Source organism: Aquila chrysaetos, chromosome 9 (genome assembly GCF_900496995.4).
Source record: "Aquila chrysaetos chrysaetos chromosome 9, bAquChr1.4, whole genome shotgun sequence".
NCBI classification, from domain to species: Eukaryota; Metazoa; Chordata; class Aves; order Accipitriformes; family Accipitridae; genus Aquila; species Aquila chrysaetos.
Genome location: NC_044012.1, coordinates 28,339,258 through 28,364,331, shown reverse-complemented (window position 1 = coordinate 28,364,331; position 25,074 = coordinate 28,339,258). Strand labels below are relative to the sequence as shown.

The window sequence follows — 25,074 nt, the reverse complement described above, 5'->3', positions numbered from 1 at the left end:
GAAAGAGTGGGAGTCTTCCCCATAGATTGGGTGCGATTACTAATAAATTCCAAGAGAGGGCACCCAAGGAATGGGCATGACAACAATGCCACATACAAATACCTGCTTAACCTCATGACCAGTGATGTAATGATATTGTAAGTTGACATTACCCAGTACAGCAAAATGATAGCCCTGATCCCTCTCCCAGAGGTGATAAACACCACCGCAGGGAATACATAGTGCATATAAGAACTTACATAATATCACCATGTGAACAAATGAACCAACATTATGACTAGCGACTATTTAACTAATCTAAGAAATGCATATAACGAATTTGTTTTAACAGGCTTTGATCAGATCCATCATTATCTCAACCCTTCATGCCCCATGCTGGGCACCAAAAAGGACTGTCATGGTTTAAGCCCAGCTGGCAACTGAGCACCATGTGGCCACTTGCTCAGTCCTCCCCTCTGCGGTAAAACCTCGTGGGTTGAGCTAAGGACAGTTTAATAGGACAAGGAGAGAAGAAGTAATAATAACAATAATACTAATATAAGAATGTATAAAGCGAGTGACGCACAATGCAATTGCTCACCACCTGGAACCCAATGCTCAGCCCGTTCCCAAGCAGCAATCCCTCCTCCTCTCCCCGGCCAGCTCCCCCAGTTATATATTGAGCATGACATAACGTGTTATCAAATATCCTCTTGGCTAGCTTGGGTCAGCTGTCCTGGCTGTGCCTCCTCCCAGCTTCTTGTGAAAATTAACTCTATCCCAGCCAAACCCAGAACACTCGTCTATAGAACTTCCTGGGTTTGTCCATACTTAACTGAAGACTCCTTAGAACTCAAGAGTCTGCAGAAGTTAAGCCCTGATAATGTAGGCTCCTGATGCTTATTTCAGCACCAAAGTTGTCCTCTGCTAATAGAACAAAATCAAATGAGGACAAGTCTGCAAAAGGTAACTGGAAAAGCCGATATTCTAGAACCTGGTACTGCATTTTCTGTGTCATAGCTCTGTTAATATTGTCTACATCTTTGTGGTCTCACTTGATCTTGGTATGGAGAAAACAGGTGCACATCAGTTTGTTTGTGAGCGCTGAAAATTACTGGAACAGATTTTGCTACTTTTGAGTGGGCTCAAGAGAAGACCATGACCACTGAATTGCTATATTCATCATTTATTTTGGTGAAATATTGCAGATGAAAACATCATCCCTTCTGCTGTATACCCTAGCAGTCAAGATTGTTGAAATCCTTGACCTGCCTTTCCAGAGCAATAAAGCAAGACACTGGACCTTTTCATTGATAATCATGTTCCTTGGAGCCACAGAGTACCCAAGTTGCTTGCTACTGAGTGTTGCTTACATGTTACCAGTATGCTATGTGAGAGGCTCACCACTTATTTCAGAGGACCAAAGACAGCTGATGAAAGAATTAGCTATAAAAAACATTCCACTTCACACTGCTTGCATAATCCCACTCTTTTGGCAGATTAATGACCACTAACTCCGCAATGTAGAGAGTTCTGACATGGAATATTGGATCTGATGGGCTGGGTTAAACAGAAAATATGCCTCAAGTTCAATGATTTTTAGTGCATACAGAAATTGAGGTGGAAAACCTCAAAAACTGACAGAGGGAATGCAAGTTTGGTCAGGCTGGCTCAGTTCTCAGCTAAATAAGAATGTATAAACCAACTTTCTTGAGTACTCTGTTCAACAACTTCTGCACAGAGTTAGAGCAACCCAATTATCATATTTTCTGCCCCCAAAAGCGTGAGATGTATTGAAAAAAGGAAAAGGAAAGAGAAGAGGAAAAAGCCATGGTTATACCTGTTGGAGCTGTGCTGTTTCCCTCAGTTCTGACTGAAAGCAATGTTTTGCTTTTGCGATCCATAGGACTGTCTTCTGCATACTATAGCCTTACTCTTCTGCTTCCTGTCTTGTTCATTTTGGAGGACCAGCTAATAGTACATGCTGGCACCTGATGCAATAGAGTTGGGATAGTTTGCTAAAAGCAGTTTGCTAGCATCTGTACTGGTTACCACCTAAACCATTGCCCAATCTCACCCTCCCCATCTTTATCATTTTCTTAACCCAGAGAATAAATCAACTCCTTCATGTATCACATACCATAGTTATAATTAATATTTCTTGTTTACAGTACACTAAATTCCAAGAAGAGAATTCCTAGAGTTGGATGAAGGATCCAACTAATCCAGGAGGCTAATCCAGGAAGACAGATCCGTAGTTCTTAATGTAAGAGCATTTGTGAGAATATAGTGTTAGAACAGCAGGATATATCTGTGGACTTACACAGGCAGCCAATACTTTTAAAGCATCTTTTTCTCCCTTTAGTCCATCAGTTTTATCTAGGATGTTACCTTAAAAAAAAAAAAAAGTGTATTTATAAATAGTAGTCTGGCTTCAGTAATAGCCATTTTTAATAGAAGGCATTGAGTTACTATCTTAATGAATGTGTAATGCATTACTATATTGATGTAAATGGCAGAGCTAAAAGTGATCAATGAACTTTGATTTCCCCACCTATGGTTCCAAGCCTCAGTCCTTCTCCCATCTGTAATTTATTCACTCTCTGCAACCCATTAGATTAGAATGTCACGTCCTCATATGTAAATACAGCTGTATATTGTGAGGGAATTCTAACTCTAGCAAAGTAGTAAATGTAATGAATAAAGCCTAATGTTGTTGGTGATTTTTCTCTTAAACGGGGACCTTGTTAAGCAGCTTTTCTTCTCGCGTTGGTTTCTCCACTGTTGCATAATAACTGACATATTAATTGGAATGAGGCCATACTAGAAAGCAGAGGAGGAGATGCATGCAATGTTCATTTCTGCAAGCACGTAAGGTCCTTCTAGATGTCAGCAAGTGGTTGACCTTCTTACTGTTTCGATTGTTGCTGTCCTACCTGATTTGAATGAATGAGAGGAAGCAGTGCACCTGTTTAATGATTATCTAGTCCCTTGGGTTGAAAGTTTGTCTCATCAAGGAAGTTGTTGCTTCCTTATTGTATTAGTCTGGCCCACAGGAAGGGAGTGCAGAGCTCTTCAAATCTTTCTGGTGTTCTTTGAGGTAATAACTAAAATTTCCTCAGACCTGGAGATGTGAAAAGATAGTTTCCTCACATTTCTGTCACATGTGTTTCCGCTCATCCTCTCTAGATTACAGGGTCTAGTAAATTCTTCCACATTTTAATCTGAGACATTATTTAATGCGCATCTTATTGGTCATGGTTATCAACAGTGAGTTCATAACAAGTAGGTGTCTAAAATACACTCTAAAATAACTTTTCATCAGCCTTCTCCATGAGCTATGACAATCTCTGTGCAAATTAAAACACTACAGAAATATAGATGAAGCCAATATTATATATTTGCAATAAAGATCCTTTTAAAACATGTAATAAACACACCGTATCCTTCTGTTTACATTTTTCTTTGAGTATAAAGTAGCCAAATTTATTCTTCAGCAGAGGGCTTCTGATAAAGTCCTAGGCTGGTGATGTTTAAGGAATTGAGGAAGGGCAAATTCAAAGGTGGGTTTTGTATCCTTGATCATTTTAGTTACTTTGGAGGTGCCTACGTCCAACATTCAACCAGAGGAGATAGTCAAATGTCTACCAGGTGTTTGAATGAAGTCTAGCAAATGGCAGATCTCTTTTTAATGCTCATTTACAAAGAAAAACTTAAGGTGTCATTTGAAAAGATTCCTAAAGTAGCTGAAACTCTCAACAATAGTTACAGTCAAAGTGCATATTCTCTACATTTTATGATATAGACAAGTACAAATGTTTGGTGGTTATTTCAACAGTATTCTTCATGAGCTTGATTGCCTTCATCTGCTGTTGTCATCTCCTCTACTGAACGGATGACTTAATCCAAGTGATAATCTTAAATAATAAAGTTTACTGTGAAGGGTTAGCAAAATAATCCAAGAGAAACAGACCTTTTTTCATTTTCTCTGCAGTCCCTTAGTCATGACTGGTGACAGTAAGCACTACTAGACAGCCCCCAGGCCCAAGCTGCATGTACCTAGGAAGTTGGGGGTATGTTTCAGGGTACATATTCCTTTCTCTTTGCACCAGGGATACCTTTTGTCTATCCTTTGATGATCCTATTTCATCCTAAGAGATGCCCTGGACTTGGTGCATTTAGGGCAGAATCATTCATTGCTTTCTTGCATTTTGTTCTGGTCTACTTGTTTTGATCAAATCTGTAGATTGAACAAGGACTGTGAGATTGATAAGGCAATGATTTTTATTATTCTGGACATGCTGCAATATGAGGTCTAATAGGTTTAAATAGAACCCCTAGACACTTGTCTTTCTTGTCCTTTTCATTTTCAGCCTATTCACACTAACTATTATGTTTAGTTTTGTAGTATCATTAATGCACAAGAGAGTAGATTTTTGGAGCGTGGGGGTTTTTTGGCTTTCTAAGGGGAAACACTACTAACTTGCTTGATTGTTCCATGCCTGGCTTATGATTAACTGAAATGTCTTTGAACAACTTTTAAGCTGTTGTATACTATGTCAGAGACAAAGAAGAAAAAATCCAATAGAAACTACTGTGAAGACTTGAAAATACTAATTTTAAATGGCACTAATACTAAAAAAAAATCTGGTAGTTAATTTTAATTCTGTTACCAACAAGAATAGGGATTTATATGCAGTTCTGAGCTAAGCTGATTTTGCAGGTACTTTCAGGGGGTAAAATATCACAGAACTTGAAACAAACACACAAAACCCATTAGTTCAAATGGAGTCTGAATCTGTATACAAGTAAAATCAGTACACAAGAAGAGGTTGGAATGGATACTGCAATACCGCTTGTAGCATTTGCTGCTGTGATAGTTGCAATACATTGCTGCAAAATGTTCAGTGCAGTTATGGACTGAAATTCTCTACACTTCATTTACTGCTTTTGTTACTGCAGATTGCTAGGATAAATTTTAAATACAAATATTATTCCTCATCAGGTGGTTTGCTCTGCCCGTATCACCACTCCATGATGTTATCATGCTGTAAATGGACCTCTTCCTGTTTCTTTGCCCTTTCAGCAATTCTAAAGATTTATTCTCCTCCAGTTGTGGAGTATAGGCTACTTCTGCATGGCCAGTCTGTTATCTACATCTACTGAAAAAGCTTGTTGTTGCTCTGTCTTCTCTTTGGCCCCTGTGCTTCTGACAGTACTGTAGCTGCATTTATTGGGGCACTCTGAAATCGGTCTGTGAAAGGAATTTGCAAGAGTTACCACTGCTCAGAAGATCTGAAAACCAGAACTGGAGATGCTTTTTACCTCCTTCTGTAACTGTCCAGACCTGTGAGGGCCTTCCCACTGCATTGTAATTGGTATTGGTGGGGCCTAAAGGTGGGTGTAATACATGGAAAAGGAAACTTAACTTAATCAGAGCTATCTCTGAGTTCATGCAATGAGCAATATGAGATTCAGGCTGTGATTGTCTTACAGTTTCCCCATCTGGGGAGCACACAGCCAGGGAGCTGGTTAGAGTTCATACAGGAAAAGGTGGCTGCTGTGTGAACAACATGAACCTTCTTATTGCAGGGATTACCGCATATGATCATGACAAGAGATGCATACAGGAGGACTCTTTGGTTTTGTAACAAATTTCCACATTTGGAACTTCATTCCTAACAATGGAAGAATAAACTGAGGAATTTCTCTTTTTTTCAGCTGTATACTTCCAGATTTTTGTTAGGTCTCCCTTGCTGACCAGCTGTATTCTACCAGAAATAGTTTGAGAGGGTTTTTTTTTTTTAAAGTAAGGCAGTTTCCAACCACTGCACTTAGACATAGTAGCATAGGTTGCAAGTGCAAACCATCGTTATTTTTACACCACCATTACATATAACACAAGGGGGAAGTGCCAATAACAGTCAGTTGCCCCCTGTAAAATAATGTAAAAAAATCTCCCTTCCACAAAAACTACAATAATTTTAGACAGTGAGTTAAGGTTGTGCTTATCAAATAAGATGCCAGGTAACTTGTCTGTATCCTATGAAGACCTACTTACATCTAACCTATATTTTGTGTTTTATTATGTTTGTACTTAAGGACAAAAGAATTTTTGAATTGCCAATACAGGGCTTGCTGAAGATTGTTGTCATTTCCAGTCCTGCTTCTAGGACCAAGACATGCTTAGTACTCTCTATATCAGTGTGTTTGCACAATTGAGCCCTGTGTTTCTACATGTCAGGCAGTTAGTTAGCTGCTGATCTACACAGAACATGTGTAACTTCCTGGAGCTCCAGTCGGGATGTGGGAGCACTTAACAGAAAAAGTTATGACGGTGGTGCTTGAATATAGTGGCCATGTAGAAGGAACAGGTCAGAGTCCATTGCTCTGTAGTAGTGTAAGCTTTCTGACTCTGAAGACAAAGAAAGCCTGAGAGGTTGTTGTCACTATGAACAGAGAGCAATCATTTGAATTACTAGAAGTGCAGTTACCGATTTTTTTTGTTTGTTTTTTATTACTCTTTACAAAAAAGGAAGAATACTGCTATGTAGTGATAGTAATTTTGTTTTAAACCACAGAAGACAAATAATCTCCGAAAGGGATATGCCTGGCACCTTTACTGCCTTCTGTCAGTTGCATGGGAATTGAATTGAGGAAATGCCTGTTTTGTTTGCCATGGGTATTGTGAAGGTAAAGCGTGTACCAGTACAATTTTTTTTCTTCCCCCTCATCCCACGTGTGTCTTTATTTTTGATCTAGGTTTTGGCCACTTTACTTAGAAAAATGATTTAGGGGCAGTCTTTACATGCTGAATAGGCCAAAATGAAAAAGTCACATGCCTATTATAGACTGGCGTTATTTTAAGTGGGACTTACATTGCTGTGTTATTTTGAGCTGTCCTGATTACTGAGTAGTGGACAGGGTATTCTCAAAGATGTTTTGGCTTTAATTATCCTACTGTTTTTTGGTGGGTGAGGAAGAAGGGGTGTAGTGGCAGCCAGGCTTTCCAGGGTGCCTCCCCAGAGCTGACCGGCTTTCTGAGGCAGGCAGTGGGGCTGCCAGCCCCAGGTGCACTCCGGCCCCCGCCGGCTGCCATCTTGAACTGAAGGGAAGGAGGTGAATACCAGACAAAAAAGAAGTGTCTGCGCTCAGGCCCCAGCTTGCTTGCGCTCGTTTGCTTCTCAACAAAGCACAGTGGTTTTAAAAACGAGCTTGAGGAGGGGAGGAGGAGGAAGGGGGGAGCGGCGAGGAGGAGTGGCAGGCTGTGGTGTGTTTGCGGCTGCTCTCTGATCTCTCGCCAGCGAAACCTGGAAGGTCAGGCAGGCTGCCGCCAAGCCGCGGAGCCAGAGGCCCGGGAGTGCTGGAGCAGGCGCCGTGGAGCCAGAGGCCCAGGAGTGCTGGAGCAGGCGCCGTGGAGCATGCTGCTGTGGCACCCAGCTTCCCCACCGTGCCGCCACAGGCGGCCTGGTCATTCCTGCCCAGGGTGCTTGGGAGCTGGAGGGTCGCCTCATGACCGGCCTGTGCTGCTGAGGTCCCGTTGTGCGAACAAGTCTCTTTAGCACAGTGTCAGGCTCCCTAGCGACGCAAGTGAGACACTGACGTATGCTTTCCAAGAGCGAGCACATAATCTCTTTCTTTGGGATCAGGATTTAAACCTAGCAAGGACAAAAAAATCTGTTTCCCAGTTCTCCCAATGGCTGCCGAGCACCCCTCGTGCCCCTGGGCAGGACGTCACTTCCGGGGACGGGGCAGGCAGGACCCATCGCGCCACTGGGGCTCTTTGCGCTTGGCCGAGCTTCAGCTCCCGCCTCAAGGCTGAGCTGAGTTGAGCTGGTGTGAGGCTGGAGAGCCTTGTGCTGGGGTGGCCAGTAGCATGGGAAGGGGAATGGTGAGGGTGCAGAACGGCCACGAGTGACAAGTGAGAACTACTGGTGAAAGATGGCTGGAGCCTTCCTTTGCTTGGGGCCTGGCACAAACTGCTGGTTGCAGTTGGCTGGAGCTAAACTAGCGCAGCAAGTTTGCAGAAGGGGGGAGGTGGCAGACGGTTCACGCCGCTTGCTGTTATCTTCTGCAGCGCGATTTTTTAACTCAGTTGGTACTTTTCATCTCTTATCATCTCATTTTGCAATACAAAGTAAGGAATACAGATTACATCTTGGTGGTGGAAACTTAATGAATTGCTGCGCTGTATACTGCACATTCAGTGCGTTCAGAAACTTAAGGGTTTTTTTCTGAACCAGCCTGCAAAGTCTCTTTAAAAATATCTTCAGAGATCAAAGTGCCTTGCTTGTTGACTGACCATCCTGAAAGAACAAACTAAATGGCCTGAACAGTTCTACAAGCGCTGCATGTCTGTAAAGGGTGCCTTCTACAGAAACCTGGATGAGCTTTCACCTCAGGGCCACTGCCTCAGAGAATGTGTAGTAGATTCCTTTTAACTTTTCCTCCCCAACAGCTATTAGTGATTAGCCAGGTGTGCTGACTTACTTCAAAGGGGACAAATACCTGGTGGGCTGAGAAAGAGACCCCATTTGGGAGTTGGTTTCCCTCATGCACTGTCTGATGAGGTCAGCTGGTTTAAAATAAAAACAAAATACAAAAGTAGAGCAAAGAAAGTGACCTGTAGGTGTTCAAACTAACATCTCTGTACTGGCCAACATTCTTCTTGGAAAACACTGAGTAATACTTCATAATTTATCTCTTCTATCATGTGTTTCTTCTATATCTCAATTTAAGTTCAGGTTCTGCTAGTCTCTATGAAGAGCCAGTGTCGTCCTGTTTAGTACTGTGATGGTGATAGCTGTCATAGCTTGGAGAAATAGTTACTTGCATTCTGCATCCAACAAAGGTAGTAACAGCTTTGAAAAGTTACTGGGAACGCTTGCTCTGTGGAGCCATTGAGCAACATTTGAACAGAACGTACAGTGGTACAGTGGCAGAAACTGGTAAAAATACCCTGTCTTAGCCTCGGTGGTTAAAATACTGTTTCCTCTATCCCAGAGGATTTTAATATGTTCTAATATCTCCTCTGTGCTGTTGGTAATTCCAGGTTTGGACTGCATATTTGATGAAAAGCCATGCACTTAAATAGGTCTGATCTTACCTGCATAAGAAGTGTTGTATGCAACAGTTCTGACCTCTAATGGTCAGAAACAGCAGTATTTTCTGAGGCACTTTTTGCAAGGATTGTGATGTGCTAGAGTTTGTCATGACTGTGAGAATGACACTGAACAGGTCTAAAGAACCTGGTCCACCTTTATTTTCTACATTAGTGAGCTTGTCTCTGTACCTCAAATGACAGGGAAGATTGTTTTTAATGGTGCTTCCAAGTGACGTGGAGAAAAAGAACATAATTTAATTTTTAAAAATTCTTATATTTAAAGCCTTTAGAGGGTCTACATCACATTTGAATTCCTTTAAAAGCTTGTTGAAGGAGGAGTTTGAGAAGGAAGGGGCAGGGAGATTGTAGAAGCTATAGTGAAGTTTAACTACATTCCATGCTGGTTCAGGAGCTCCTCTGTTTGTAATTACTCTGTCATTTGTTTTAACTACACAGAAACACAAAATGTTAAATTTGCTATCTGGAGATGAGGAGAGGGAGTAATTTTTGAGGTAAGAAGTCATCTTTTGGGGTGGGACTGAGGATGCTGTCTTTCTTATTGCAGGCAAAACGAGCAGTACAGCGAGGAGCCACAGCGGTCATCTTTGATGTTTCTGAAAACCCAGATGCCATTGATCAGGTATGAAGAAGGGAGCCTAGTTTTATTACAGCCTCTGTTGGGTTCTTTTAGTGTTGCTGAGTCAAGACTTGAGAGCATACAGGTCTCGGAGCACACCTGCTTCAATACACGCAGCTACTGACCCTGGGTAACATGGTGCTGTGGTTTTCCTGCTCATCTTCTGGCAGGCAAGAAGCAATGGAGGTGTTGAGAATGTGGTAGAAAGAGAAAAGTTTGGGGAGTTATATTTTCCTTCTAGCCTTTACTAGAATCCAGGTCTGGGATTGAGGTTTTGAGAAAGGATGGAGGCAAATTTTTTGTGGCCCATTATCTAGTCAAGGAGGTTTTCTTTGCCCAGCTCTGTGTATAAAACACAGGGTGTTTGGCCCTACCCAGCTTGTGATTGATAGTTTTTTTGAGCAGCTGATATTTCTGAGGTTGCAAAATGGCTTTCAAACCTGGTTCTAAACAAGATTCTTACAAAACTTGCAAACATTTTCTTGTTCACAGCTGATGATTTCTGGCCTACATATTTCATGGGCAAGCAGGGCTTTTCTTTTTTTGGGATCTTGGTACAACTTCCATCTTTTCATTTGAAGTGGGTGAGGTAATAGTTCTGTGAAATGCTTTGACAAGATCCTTCCAGCCAATTCTGAGTTATCTGAGTGGAGAGAAGAAACTAACAAGCACAAAAATAGTCTGCATTTGGTTTTGTTTTGTCTTGGAACAAAACTGCTGTTTCTGCTACAGCAGGAACAAGTGAAGCTGAATGTTTTTAAGTGCAGCCTGAATTTCTTGGGGGAAAGAGAGACCATCAGTGTTTACATTAAAAAAGCTGGCTTTAATTCTGAAATGAGTATCTGTTGGAGAAAGGAATGCAGACCCTGTGCAATGGATGCTTTGAGAACTGTGCTCTGCATGTGCATCAAGGCTACAGCCTTGATCTTGCAAACGTTCTCAGGGATGTTTTTTCCCCTTCTATACACAGAAAAATTATCTGCACAAAGATGTAATCTGACTTTTTCCAATTTTTTCTGTGTATTACAGCTTCCAGTTAACTTTCAGCCACCCTGCTCTGAACTTGAGAAGCTGAGTTACTGCCTCTTGCTCTCTTCCTTCTACCAGCAACAGCTGTCCTTCCTTGATTCTTGATAATAAACTGGGTGCAACTGTCTCCAATAGCTGGGAAACTAGTCCAGTGGAATTGAATATTTTGGGTATACCAATAAAATGGAAGGAGGTTAGTGGCTTAGTGCAGTAGCTGCCAAAGTAGACTCTATTAGAGGACACAGCAGCAGCCTATGCAAACACTCACCAACAGGGAAGGAAAGACTAGACCTAGCTTTCATACTCTAGATGTAAGAGTTACTTGATTGGCTCCCTTCTCATGCTGCTCTGGACACTTGTGTTTCATGCATTTTGATTGTCAGCCAAAGTCTTCAGAACCCTTGGCATCAGGCGATACTAATTAATTTGTCTTTAAAACAAATACCATTTTGGCACTCGCAATGGAATTGTGGAAAACAATGACAGACAGATAACAGTGGAGGAAAAACTGGCATGAGTTAATCTGGAGTATCTTTGATTCAAATGGAAGTATCCTAAGACACTGAGGGGAGCTGTTTAGGAAGATTTCCCAGGTATGCTTGTTACCAAGCAATAGAACAACTAAGGGAGAGTGCTTTGAAAGGGAGGAGTGGAGTATTATGAAAGTCAATCCTTCCTGCCAGTCAGTGGACTAAGAAGCAGGCCTGAGCAGGAGAAGAATTGTCCTCGGACAATTTGGTAGCAGAATTAGCTACCAAGTGAGAGGGCTTTACATACAGATTTTGTGGGTTTTATTCCCATTGCTATGAGTGTCTTCTGCTGTAGACTAAGAATGAAACTTTTATTTTTAGAAATGCTCTGTGAAGTTTGATTTGTTTCTTAGTTTTACTTTTGCATAGTTTGAAGAGGAGTAAAAGCACCCAGAGCATCATATTTAGCAAGAGTCTGGCAGTGTGCAAAAGCTACTGAGGAATCAGGTGAATTCTTTTTTAGACAAGAAAGCTTGAGGGAGAATATATGTCTGGGAATGTATGGACAGTGATTGGATTTGGCCTTAGGCTAGCAAGCCTTCTAGACACATAGGATCCCTGGGTTGGATTCAAGTACTTCAGCTAGTTTTTAGCTCTTCAGAAGACATCTGTCTTAAAAATAGTTTGATCAGTGTTCTCAGAAGCCCAGTCAAATACTAGGAAGAATCTGTTTTAAAGTCTCGATGAAATCTGTTACCATCATCTGGACAGATTAAGTAGAGTACTTTGTAAGCAGGATGATAGACCAGTCATTTGGTAATTTCTACATGTTTTAGCCAGAAATAACAGGTAGATATCAACAATGTAGATATGGTATCTCTACCATACGCTACTCTTGTTCAATTTGCTCACACTCCTGTCATCTCATTCCTTTCCCCTGTACCATTTCCATCTGCTTGTCAGTGCCTTGCTTGTTTTGTATCAACCAGCCTCTATACTAGGATTTTTCTTGTGGCTCAGAATAAGCTATTTGAGTTTATCATGTTGGTGCCATTTTGTAACAGAACAATTCTCTTGTCTTGTTATTCCCCTCTCTGGTATGTAATTTAGCAGATTGTTTTTCTGGATTTGTTGGCCAGAGAAGTTACGCAGTCTCCACACTTGAAGGTTTTCAGCATCTGACTTGATAAAGCCCTGAGCAGCGTGGTCTGATGTCATAGTTGACCCTGCCTTGACCAGGAGGTTGGACTCATGGGGTGCCTTCCCACCCACATTATATTCTGATGCTATGATTTGGCCTTTCAAAAAAACTTAGCTGCACCTGGAAGGAAGTTTCAGGGTGAATTAAGCTATCTACTCATATGCTTTAGTCTTTGAGGCCCCCATCCTGCAATCAATAGCTCTAGTGGTTGCTAGAACCCAAATAACTCTTTGAATGAGTTTGCTGAGTTAAACAGCAGAAATTACAGTCTTCAGTAAATTGGTTAGGTACAAAGAGCCTGAAAGACAGGACTCTGACATGAGATTGTTCAGAAAGCTGGAAAAATTTGTATGCGAATAATATAACTACAAAGTTGAAATAACAAAAGGTTCAGAAAATGTAGCAAGGTCATTTTTTTTTGAATGTGCAGATTTTTATCCTTCATTATGAGGTTTAATTTATTACAGTATAATATATGCACCAGCACATAATACGGTTAAGTTAAAGCTGCTGTTCAGAAATAACATTTCTTATCCTTAATCTTAGTTTTGGTCAGTAAAAAAAAAGCAGCTTAAGTCAAAAGTTTAATTCAGGTTTAACTCTGTGGAATACTTAAGTGAAGGTCTGTGCTAGAAGAGAACAATTGGTGCTTCAATCAATTCCACATTCATATTCCTTTCCTCTTCTCTCCATTGTCCAAAAGAGAGGTAGTTTTCCTGCAATGTGCCTTTTAAGTAGATTATTTTTTTGTTCTAGCTGAACCAGGGCTCAGAGGACCCTCTGAAGAGACCAGTGGTGTATGTGAAGGGTGCTGATGCTGTCAAGCTAATGAACATAGTTAACAAGCAGAAAGTGGCACGAGCAAGGATTCAGCATCGCCCCCCACGGGTGAGACTTTAAGAAACTTTATCTAGGTATTACACTGCTGTTACTTCATGCAGTGCTTGCTAACTGCACTGCACGTGAAGATGTTCTGATGCTCCCCATGAGCATTAATACATGTGAAATTCTGTTGACCTAAATAAATTGAGCAACTGCACTGTGGACAAGCAGCTACACTTGGTAGAAGTGTAGAATACACAATGTGACATCCGCTGTCTTTCATAAGGATTCTTTTGAATATATAAATGGATAAAAATTTTATATACTAGAAGTTTTCCTTTTTCTTAATTAAATAACTTAATTATTGCACACTCATGGTAATTCAGGTTTGTAAGGTAGTCTGCCCTGTGTTAACTAGTAATTCTGTGTGGTATTTTAAACATGGGTTAATTATTTGGTATCTGATATTTGTAATTGTAATATAAAATAGTTTTTCTAGGGTTTTTTTTTAATACTCCTTACATGCAGTTTACAGAAGAGCAAAGCTAGAGGTCATCCATGTCCGAGTTACCATTTTTGTTTTGTTGTATTTTTATGGAATTCATCTTTCATACAGAAATGTATTTGAGAAGTGGGCAATTCGCTGAAAATTCAAATGTTGATTTTCACTCACTTAAGTATACAAGCAAACCAATAAATCATGAAAAATTGTGTTAGTGTGATTCACTCAGTTAAAAGACCTGAGTTTTGTGGGATTGGTTCAGAGACACAGTAAATCTGACATCTTGTGACTGGCATTCTATGTATTTCGTTCACTTGCAGTGACATACAAAACCCAGGTTTTGTCTTACAGAATCCTAGTTAATGAACAGAACAGTGTGTACTTTGACTTTTGCCGCTGTGACTGTGTACATTTGACAGTGACCACTGAGAAACTAGAGAAGAGAAAGGAACAATAGATTTGAGTATGATCTAAAGAAAGGAAAAATAATATTTTTTTTTTAATTTTTAAGCAACCCACCGAGTACTTTGATATGGGAATTTTCCTGGCCTTCTTTGTGGTTGTGTCTCTTGTTTGCCTCATTCTACTTGTCAAGATCAAACTGAAACAGCGACGTAGTCAGGTAAGAACAATAATGGGATAGTCACTGAATGGTGAAAGTTAGTTTCTCTTTGTCCTAGAACTTGCTTGCTACTTTTGGAAATGCCGGACACTGACTTACAATAGCCATCTTTGTGGAAAGGGTTTTATCCATGGATGTTGGCCTTTGGAAAAAATTGGAATTGTCTTTAAAGAAGATCTGCATTGACCTGTGATGTTCATTCAGTTAAATCCTGAAATGAAAAGAGTTCAGAAGCAGTCCATTTAGCCATTGGGAAGGAATAATATTTCTGGTTGTTCAGAGGTTGATTATCAGTAGCACTGGTGTACTTCTAAAGAAGTCCAAGCTCTTGTTGCTGTATTGTGGAGAGAATATCAAGATTGAAAATAAATGCAAGTCTTTTTGATAGAATAACATCTATTAATTGTTAGTGGGAGAGATTTGCAAGGTAAAAAGTTTGGTTAGGAAAGATTCGAGGTGAGATATTTTGAGTTTTTCCTGTCAAATGTGAGAATGGAAGCTAATGGACTCTGAAGTCTGTAGTTGTAAACTGCCCAGTATATACATGTAAAAGGAATGCAGAGCACTGTACATGCTTAGGACTCTTGCTTTGGACATATTGAGTAGGAATCCAAAGATGTTATGGGCCACCAGCAGTGTTGAAAAACAGTGTTAAAAAGGGGGATGACAAATTCTACAGTAAAATGAAAACAACCCACTGCCTTCCTAAACTTCTACAATTGATTAAATTCAGGGGGAGGGGGAAATGATACAGCTAATTTAATAGTATTTCATTTTAATCCCTCTCTCAAGTATTGCTTCTGGTAATGTGGTGGTAAGAGCATAGTGGGTCATTACAGTCACTATTGACAGTTCAGAAAAAGTTCCCGGCCAAGTCTTATATGTTGCCTTGAATAGTTGCTGCCTATCAATTGAGCAGTTGCAGTGTATCCCAATTGTCAGCACCTTCATCCTGTTTCAGTTCAAAGTAGCTTGTCATTCTCACTACTGCATGTGGCATATGTTCTTTTCATGAGGTTTCTGATCTAAATTCTAACTAGCCACCTTCTGCTTTATTTATGAAATTGTACATTAGCCTGGGCCTGACATGATTTGGTAAGATACATTAATTTGATATGGTGGTGTTTCTCTGCTACTGTACTATAGTACCTTATGCAGAAGCATTGCCTTTTTTTTTTTTTCCCTCCCCTTCTTTCTTTTTTTTTTTTTTTTTTCTTTCTTCTGTTGTAGAATTCCATGAACAGGCTTGCAGTGCAAGCACTGGAAAAAATGGAGACCAGGAAATTTAAGTCCAAAAGTAAGGGACACCGGGAAGGTAGCTGTGGAGCACTGGACACACTCAGTAGCAGCTCCACCTCTGACTGTGCCATCTGCTTGGAGAAGTACATTGATGGGGAGGTAAAGGATAAATGATTTCTTCAACATGGGCTGAGATTGTAGCAGGTTTATTGTAGCACTGTGGTACATGGCTGGCTGTTGGGTACATTGTGTATTGAGGTTGTGCCGCTTGCCAGACTGATTGCATTGAGTAGCCAACTTGGCCTCAACTGCATTCTGCAGCTCCCAAAGAAATCTCAAGGGCTTTTCCCCATACTACATAGTGAGAGGTGAGGGATCTCATTCTGCAAGTTGCCACCTCCATCAAGTTGCTTTTCTGAGGAAGAACTGGTAAAGAAGTCAGGGTTACTTCAGCATTTAGTTCTCTGGGTACTTCTAACAAATTTTGTGCTAAGGTGATTGTGCATGCAAGCTCTGTTGGACATAAGGGATGCATTTCCTGTTTTGCTTCTCAAGTTTTGATGGCACCTTGTTTTCAAAATGTCAGGTACACAGCACTGCTGGGAAACCACAGGAGGAGAAGGAAGAGATGCCAAAAGGTTCAGGAAATGTTTTCTGACTCCTCAGTTACCATTTCTGCATTGATGGCAGTGCTTGCCTTCTATGACACAGTTCTACCCAGAGGAAGCAATGAAAGGATGAAGTAATAAATAGAGGCAGTCAATAATCACAGCTTTAAACTTCCATATAAAAAATTATTTGAGGACATTTTGTTTTGAAACGATTCATAAAAGATTCATTATTTTCAGGGGAATAGAAAATACCAGCTGCAGTATTTGAGTGCTACAGGCTACAAACAGAAAGTTAATGAAGTTAGCTCATGGGAGTAGCAAGGGATGAAGGCAGACAAGAACTTCAGAAGGATGGTACAAAACTGACTGGACAGGAAACTCATGCATGAACCTCAGCATGAAGTGATATACATAGGGAAGAGTATGTTCACGTGTATTAGTGATGGGTTGTGAGGTGAGCATTACTGTTCAGGAGCAAAATCTCGAAGCTGTTTTAGATAGCTTTGTGAAAGCAGATTAGATTAGTGCTTTGTGGTAGTCAAAAAGGCAAATCAGATATAAGAAATGAGATGGGGAAGTCTAAAGAACTGAACAGAAATCATAATTGCACCACTGTGTAAGTTCAGTCATGCTCTTACATTGAGTACTGTGTGCATTTTTTATCTCATTTCACAAAAGGTATGTTGGAAATGAAGGTGCTTCAGAAAAGAGCAGACACAAAGTGATAAAAGATTTGGAATGGTTTCCGTACAAAAAAAAAAATGACTGAGAGGGCTAGGACTGTTTAGTCCTAGATTACTTGGGGATGGAGGGAGTACAAAATAGCAAATGGAGAGCATGAACAGTAATCGGAAGTTAATTTTTTTCCAGTACAAGATTGGGTGCAATTAAACGAAACTGCTAGGACCCAATCTGAATCTACATATGGTGTTTCTCCACCAGCAGGTAGTAGCCCTGTGGAACTTCTTGCCAAAGCATGTTACAAATACAAAACCTGAGCTTATGAGGAGACTTGAGCAGTGCTTGGAAGAAAGATCTGTTGGGCGTTTCTGAACTGGTAGATATCCAGCAGGCTCAGGAAGTACCATGAACAGATAATAGCTGAAGGATGAGAGTGCTGGGCAAGGGAAAAATATCATACACGTTATGTTGTTTTTGCTTTTCCCTCAGTGTTTTCCATTGCTAATAGTTGTAGGCAAGATGCATCATTAAATGGACTCTTGATTTTTTTTTTAAAGTTTATTTAATATATTAAGGAAAACTTTAATGATGAGCTCCTTCAAGGTGTTAGGTCATAGGGACACAGAGCAAAAAGTGTCCTAAAGAAATGTAGTGTATCTGCATGGAGTTCTAATGTGCCTGCAGACTATTCTTTTAGTGACAGCTGATCACTAGCTCTTGTGCTTTTGGCTGTGTTGGAACAGATGGCATCTTTTTTCCTTCTTATCACTTTGAGACTAGGAATTGAACCGTTTAGTAGCTAGGTTGAAAAAAAACTAGGAATAAGCTGTGAAAAATTCCCTCATTAGGAAGGAGTACTTTTTCATGTTCCTTTATCTGTTCCTGTAGGAACTGCGTGTCATTCCCTGCACTCACCGATTTCACAAGAAATGTGTGGATCCTTGGCTACTGCAGCATCATACCTGCCCTCACTGCCGCCATAACATCATAGGTAAGTGCTGCAGTATGGACGCTCTGTTGTGTTGTCCATTTTGGCCTTTAACAGCTTACAACATGAAAGAGAAATTGTGCCTGTTTGTAAATCTTCACAGAGTTCATAGTCTTTATTGTAACGCAACCCTAGAAATAGTTAGGACTAAATTCTTTGAAAATGACTGTGTGCCCTGGAATAACAGGTCACATTTCTGGTTTTCCCTCGTTCTGGGTGCGGTTCCCAGCAGAGGGCACTGCTGGTCAGCCTCTGAGTGCAAAGAGGGCAAATAGGTAAAATAGATGGGTATGGTTTCTCTTGGTAATTATAAAGAAAAGACAATGTATTGGTTTTTATTTTTCCGTGGTGTTGTAACTTGGAATGTGGTTTCCCTTACTTGCTCTCTCCCCCTTCCATTTTCTCTGTCTGGAAAAAGTTTTCTATTAATACAGATTTATGTAAAATAATGTGTAAAGTGAAAACTCGAGCAATGACTGCTAGCCTTGCTCTTAACCTGCAAGATCAGGAATACTGTGTAAGCATAAGGTTTGGCATATAAGAGAACAGTATCTGAAATCACTTCACTTTTTCCCCTTTTTAAGCAAATACAACTGAGTGTTTCAAAGGCTTCCAGGCAGATGCTTTTGACTTATTTTGATTGTTACTTTGTTTTTCCTTCTGTGTAAAAAGTTGGTGCTTTTTTTTTAGAACTCTGTTGTGTGTGTAATGTAACAGAATTTAGAACAAAACATCCTTCTTTCTTGCATTTTTATTCCCTCCTACTTCTACTTGTCCACTCTTATTTCTCTCATTCAGAACAGAAGAAGGGAAATGCAGGTCCAGTCTGTCTGGAATCCGTCAACCCAGCACGCAGCCGGCAGCAGAGGGTGATTCTGCCTGTCCATTACCCAGGCCGAGTGCACAGAGCAAACCAGATAACAGCATATCCCACTCGGACAAGCATGGACCCTCACGGAAACCCTATCACAGTACTTACAGTTGAGCGACATCGTGAACAGAGCCTCTACCAAGCCCCATCCTCAGCCTGTATCCGAAGTTACCAGCCTATTCATTTGGACCATGCTTTAAACACGCATCACTGTAGCCTGGAACATAGGGCTTACTCTCCAGCTCACAACTTCCGAAGACCCAAGTTTGGTGGACGCAACTTTTCCAAAGCAGCATGTTTTTCCCAATATGAGACCATGTATCAGCACTACTACTTCCAAGGCCTTAGTTACCCTGAGCAAGATGGACAGCTTCCAGCTGGCATTTCCTCAAAGGGTCCTTCCCGTGCCTTTCAGCCTGGTAGCAGTATGCTTTTCCCTTCTGTGGTACATGTAGTGCCCTCATCTCGTTTGGAGAGTGGCAGTACCTCCAGCTTTAGCTGCTATCATGGTCATCGTTCAGTGTGCAGTGGATATTTGGCTGACTGCCCTGGCAGTGACAGCAGCAGCAGCAGTTCTGGTCAGTGCCACTGCTCCTCTAGTGATTCCATGGTTGACTGCACTGAGGTCAGCAACCAAGGGGTTTATGGGAGCTGCTCCACCTTTCGCAGCTCTTTGAGCAGTGACTATGACCCATACATTTACCGCAGTAAGAGCCCTTGCCGAGTGGGTGAGGTTGGTGGTGCAAACAGGGGTGCAATTGTTCTCTTGGAGGGCCCCCATGAGGATGAGCTTCCAGCTCATGGTCTCAGTCTGGTGGGTGCTGACTGCCGGCCTGTGCCAGCTTCTTCCTCAGGGGACCAACTGTCTAATTGCAGCATGGATATGAACTATAGCAGTAATTCCTCACTAGAGCACAGGGATCCAAATGGCACTACCTCAGAGGGAGGACATGAGGCCACTACTGGTGCTGCCTTGGATGTTAAAAGGAACTGGAAGAATCCAGAGGTAGCAGGGCCACTTATGGAGCAAGCATGCGCTTGCTGCTTTGAACTCCAGCACTCTGCCCTGGAACCTAGCAATGGGACAGCTGACTGTAGTGCACTCTTCCTTAGCTCTCCGCTGTGGGGGACTTGTGGCCCAGGAATAGAACCACAGTCAGGGAACACCCCGGGCTTGTACAGTATTAACTCAGACCACTTGCATAGGACAGATGGGGTAAAATATGAGGGGTTGCCCTGCTGCTTCTATGAAGAGAAGCAGGTGGCATGTAGTAGCAACAGTGGCAGTGGAGGTGGTGGCTGCTATACAGAAGACTATGCAGTGAATGTGCAGTACACGCTTCCTGATGACACCTTGCCAAGCTGCTGTAAGGGTGTATGTGATCTGGGTCAACGCATTCCCATAATTCCTGAAGACAGAGACTGTGAGCTGATCCTACCTACAGAGTGCCAAGGGACCCACACAGGAGGCTGTAGTTCCTGGGATGGATCACCTGAGCTAGATACTTATCTGCACTGCCAAGGTATAGGAGAGGTACAGGACGAGAGGGAGGTGTGCTATGAGGCAACATCATTCCTGCGGCAGAACTGCTCTCAGGAGGAGGAAGCCGGAATGCTCTTTCCCAGTCCCACTCTGAACTCCCAGAAGCTGATGACAACCACAAAGGCCACAGGTAATATGTGTGCTTTTTTTGATTACTCGCTACCTTTCTGTCCCAGCGTATAAAATGCTGCCAGCTTCCTAGGTACCTGCAGCCACAAAGGTTACTGCCATCCTTTGCATAACAGCAGGTTATTGACTAATCCTTCAACCAAAAGTGTTACTCTCTTGTTACCTGAGCTCATTTGGTCATAGCTAGAGGAGTAGAAGATGACAGTTTACTATCTAACCCTATAAGAGCTTTCATACTCATCCTTTGTGGGGAGCAGAAAAAATGACTGCTAGTACAAGGCCCCCATTAGAGCTCCCACAGGCAGGGATGCTGGGCCAGTCATGGCAGCATTGGCAAGCTGCCTAAGCAGGCAAGGCCACAGTGCTGGGAGGGGACAGACAAGCTGAAGGATAAAAAAAATGAGTGAAAAACTTGGAATTGCTGTAGAAGAATATGTGGGAAAGTCTCTGCTGTGGTCATACACAAGGGAAAAAAAGAACCCCTCGCAGAATGAGGGAGGGTATTCCTTACCTGCCTTGCCAGGGCTGTTTTTAAGGGTGTTCATAGCGTCGTAGGGTACCCTAGATTGGAAGGGACTTCAGGCTGTCATCTAGTCCAGCCTCCTGCTCAAAGCAGGGCCAGCTCTGAGGTCAGACCAAGTTACTCAGTTTGTCAGATTAGACCAAGTTTATCCAGTCAGGCCATGACAGCCTCCAGGGACACAGAGTGTGCTCCTTCTCTGGGCCCTTGTTCCTGTGCTTGACTGCCAGCATGGTGAAAAGATTTTCCTTACATCCAGTCTGAACATCTCATGTTTCAACTTAAGCTCCTTACCTCTTGTCCAAAATGCATCACTGTGAAGACCCTGGCTCCATCATTGTGACAGCCTCCATGTCGGTGTTGCAAAGCTGCTAGGGAGTACCCCTGAGGCCTTCTGCAGGCTGAACAAGCCCAAATCCCTCAGCCTCTTCTCAGAGGCTGCATCTCCTCTGAGCATCTTGGCTCTCTGCCAAACTCGCTCCAGTCAGTCAATGTCTTGTTCTGGCGGCCCCAAAACTGGACGCAATATTCTAGATGCAATGTTCCTTAGTTTTCTTTATCCTTCAGGTGCTGGATCTCATCCCTTGGAGAGAAGCCAAATCGGTGACTAGACCTGTCCAGATGATCCCGGATGGAGAAGTGGAGCTTATCAGAGACTCCAAATTCTCATGGACTTAATTTTTTTTAAGCTTTGACAAACACACAAAAGTGGTAATGTGGAGAATTCCCTCCCCCACTTCCTCTTCCTCTGTGTCCACATCAGCTTGATTGTCTCCTTTGTCCCTCTTGCCTGAAGCCTTCAGGCCTCCATTTGTGTGCAAAGCCCATGTGGGACATGGTGTGGAGCATTTCTGAGCTCTAGTGCCATTTCTATATTAATGACAAAGTGTTATTTATATTTTCTTTTTAGAAGTGACCGTGTCAGCTCTTGCTGAGAGGTAACACGGTGTGTTAAATAAGCCAGGCTATGTGTAGATGCTGTTATCTCCTACTTCAAGGAGTCCAGCCTTCAATAAGCTCAGGGCTACACCTGCCTTAGAAACCAGATAGCACCTTGAAATATAGTAGTCCAGAGGGATACAGCTGCTGAGTGGATGCTCAGATAACGACTATTCCTTGTAGCAAATCCTAGTAGCCAGCAAGTCATATGAGCAATTCTGAGGGAGGTGAAGCATTGGGCTGTCTCCTTTCTCCTCTCCCCTCCTCCCCCTTTCATGCTGCTCCGATGATTTGGCTGGGAAGTGTCTCCGGAAGGGTCTCCTGCCATTATGATTAGTTTTAACAGAGTGGGGGTAGGGAAACTGGTAGCTCGGAATGTTCTTGTTCTCACTTCCTGCTAAACTGTGGACCTCATTGTATCTTCTGACTGGTGAAGAATGCTGGGGACCCCTCCCTCAAACAGATGCTAGAAGAAAGTGCTTAGAAAGGGTAATACCTTTGTAGGTAATGAACCTTGCCTTCCATAGGAAGTTTTTCAGGCACCTGTAGCCCCTGTTATGGCTGTGAGGAATGCTGGCATATGCAGGAAGACAGAGCTTGCAGGGTGCTTGCAGCTTGGCTGGCTCATTTTGGAAACAGGTCAGAAGGTGTCTTCTTTCCTTATAGACTGCAAGCATGCCTGAGGGAAGCAGTGCTTGTCACCTTTTGTGCATGTGGGAACGTGAGGGACTTGGTTTAGTCGTCATTTTCTTCTTTGCTTCCATAGATCAATCTGTTTTAAAGGTTTCTTGGGCCCAGCCAGTTGTGCTTCATTTTTATCCTGTGTACAGAGTGCTCTCTGTACCCCATTAGCCTGGGCACATACTTTTGTTATTGTTCTTGTACTAGTGGGGATATTTGTTATCATGAGATAATGTATGTCGTCACTTGTGATAACAATTGTTTCCTGTGGAAACAGCGGCTTCTGAGTAAGAGGCTACCATAGCATGGTTTAAATTGCCTGTCATGCTGCAGGTGCCTGAGGACACAGTGTCATCCTGTCTGGTGTATTCACAGCAGGAATTCTCCTAAAGGGAAACTAATTATTTAATGCCCACAGTGCCAGTCTTCTGAAAAGATTTGTCCGAAGTTCAGTACACTTTGGAGATACTTAAAAGACACAAAAAAGAGATCTACACTTCGTCTTACGTTTTCTGCCAAAGTAATGTCCTTGACGGCACTGGGCTAACTGTGACAAGCAGCAAAGTTAACTTGTTTGCTTTATAGTCCCAAATGAAATATTTTAAAAGAAGCAAACATCTAAGAAATAACAAATACATTCATCCATTTGCTTTTACTTTCTGTACTCAGTAAGTTAGGAAAAAATAATTCTATTTGAAGGAATTCATATTAAATCTTTTTAAATGAACAAACACCAAAATCCAGCTGTTCAGAGAATTAATACAAGGCAATAAGATTAAAGAAAATAAGATTAAAAGAAAAATTCCAATAAACACATTTTCTGTGTATAAAACTTATTGAAAACTCACTCATTCTCTGAATGACTGAAGTGGTATGTGTTGGGAGAATAAAGGTTTGAGTTTTTTGTTTGGTTGGTTTTTCAAGTCTTACCTTTCTCCTTCCTCCACTCAAAAGAAATGCATTGTAGAAGCTATGCTATACTACTCTGGTCATTCTGCTTGATGTTTTGTGAGGCACTGTCTAAGGCCACCTAAGATGCGTTGTACTCTATAACTACACAGCATGTTGTGGTAAAATGTGGTTATAAAAAAAAAAAAATTGTATATCCTGGCTCATGGTGTTCCTGGATGTACTGGTCTCATTCACATGTTGTGGAAATCTCTGCCAGTACAACAGTCTCTGCAGGCCTTACTACAGAGGTATCCTACATCTGGTTTCTGTGCTTAGTTTTATATTCAACATTTAGTTAATTCCCTGCTACCTGTATGTCCATACAGACTTACAGGCTACCTGGCTGTGATACACGTTTTTTATAACAAAATGCCTTTCTATGTTCAATATGAACAGTTGTCATTGTGTTTGGCTCATGAGGCACTATTTAAAATGTTTTTAATTAAAGTTATAGCACTTAAAATTGTTTTGTATAAAATTTGCTGTAAAGATTTGTAATATGGTCAAAGGGCTCTTTCTCCTTCATTACCATTTTTTAAAATGTTTTAAAAGCTAGAAAACATCTTGTATATATTCTGTATATGTATAGCAGCACATTTCATTTATGGAAATATGTTCTCAGAATATTTATTTACTAATATATTTATCTTAAGCCATGTCTTATGTTGAGAGTGTGTGACATTATTGTAATAATCAATGAAAATCACTAACATGAGGCCCTGTAAATACATGATAATTGCACACAAAGATTTTACAGTACTTGCCGACCAAAAATGATTTAAGAAAAGTTGTAGTTACCTGCAGTTTTGTAAGAAAGTGTACAAATGTCTGTATTAAAAAAAAAGGCAAAACCACACAAAAATACAGTTTTATTGCATATACATGTGGAAATTGTCCTTCTTGTTTTTGGGGAAAGGACATGGATAGCTGCGCTCCTCAAAGTATAGTCCTAGATATACTGAGATGAACTGTGATAAACAATGTTTTTTCCTTTTTTTAAATAATAGAGAGGTGGATATGTATATACATACACACATGTAGAGATCTTAGCAAAAATTATCATGATAAAACGTTCAGAAGTGTGTTTTTCTGGAGGCAACCTGTAATGTTCTGTCTCAAGACCATTCAACTCTCAGCAAGTGCCACAGTTGAATATCCACCAGAAATTAGCTTTCTTTACCTGGTATTGTGCATGGTGTAAGTCCAGTACTGCACAGTTTTAGCTGCCTTCCTAATACTGTTCCCAGGAGGTCTCACCCAGGGTCTGTGTTATATGAGGGCTGCCTGTTGCTTCAGTGTCCCTGGTCACACCTGGCTGATGTTGCTGTTAAGGGGGGAAGCTAGATATATTAATTGCAGGAAAACAAAGATTATGTAGGAAGGAAGGCAAAGAAGGAAAAGTGAAGCGTTACAAAAGTAGAGCTCCAGAGTATGCTGTGGAAGAGATGGGGTGAAGAGGTCTCCCAGGGGAAACAGGGAAGGAAATGCATTGAAGCTCAGGCTGCAGTGTGGCAGTCCATAGCCAACAGGACAGCACTTGGGCTTTTATATCGTAT

The 25,074-nt window shown here is 41.5% G+C and overlaps 1 protein-coding gene across 6 annotated transcripts in view; it reads left to right on the top strand.

Annotated features, from left to right (window-relative positions):
- The window catches only part of ZNRF3 (zinc and ring finger 3), a 107,047-nt gene extending 82,648 nt beyond the window's left edge, over nt 1-24,399 (top strand). For 4 of the 6 annotated variants that reach the window (XM_030025994.2, XM_030025997.2, XM_030025998.2 and 1 more), the window contains 7 exons: nt 9,648-9,722; nt 13,176-13,307; nt 14,255-14,365; nt 15,596-15,763; nt 17,785-17,887; nt 18,683-20,428; nt 21,515-24,399. In XM_030025994.2, the coding sequence (XP_029881854.1) occupies nt 9,648-9,722; nt 13,176-13,307; nt 14,255-14,365; nt 15,596-15,763; nt 17,785-17,887; nt 18,683-20,428; nt 21,515-21,558 (2,379 nt within the window). In that variant the 3' untranslated portion in view covers nt 21,559-24,399. Of the gene's footprint in view, nt 1-9,647; nt 9,723-12,358; nt 12,461-13,175; nt 13,308-14,254; nt 14,366-15,595; nt 15,764-17,784; nt 17,888-18,682; nt 20,429-21,514 lie in introns of those variants that run through there. The other 2 variants (XM_041126305.1, XM_030025995.2) reach the window with 2 other exon arrangements.
- The last annotated feature ends 675 nt before the right edge of the window (nt 24,400-25,074 follow it).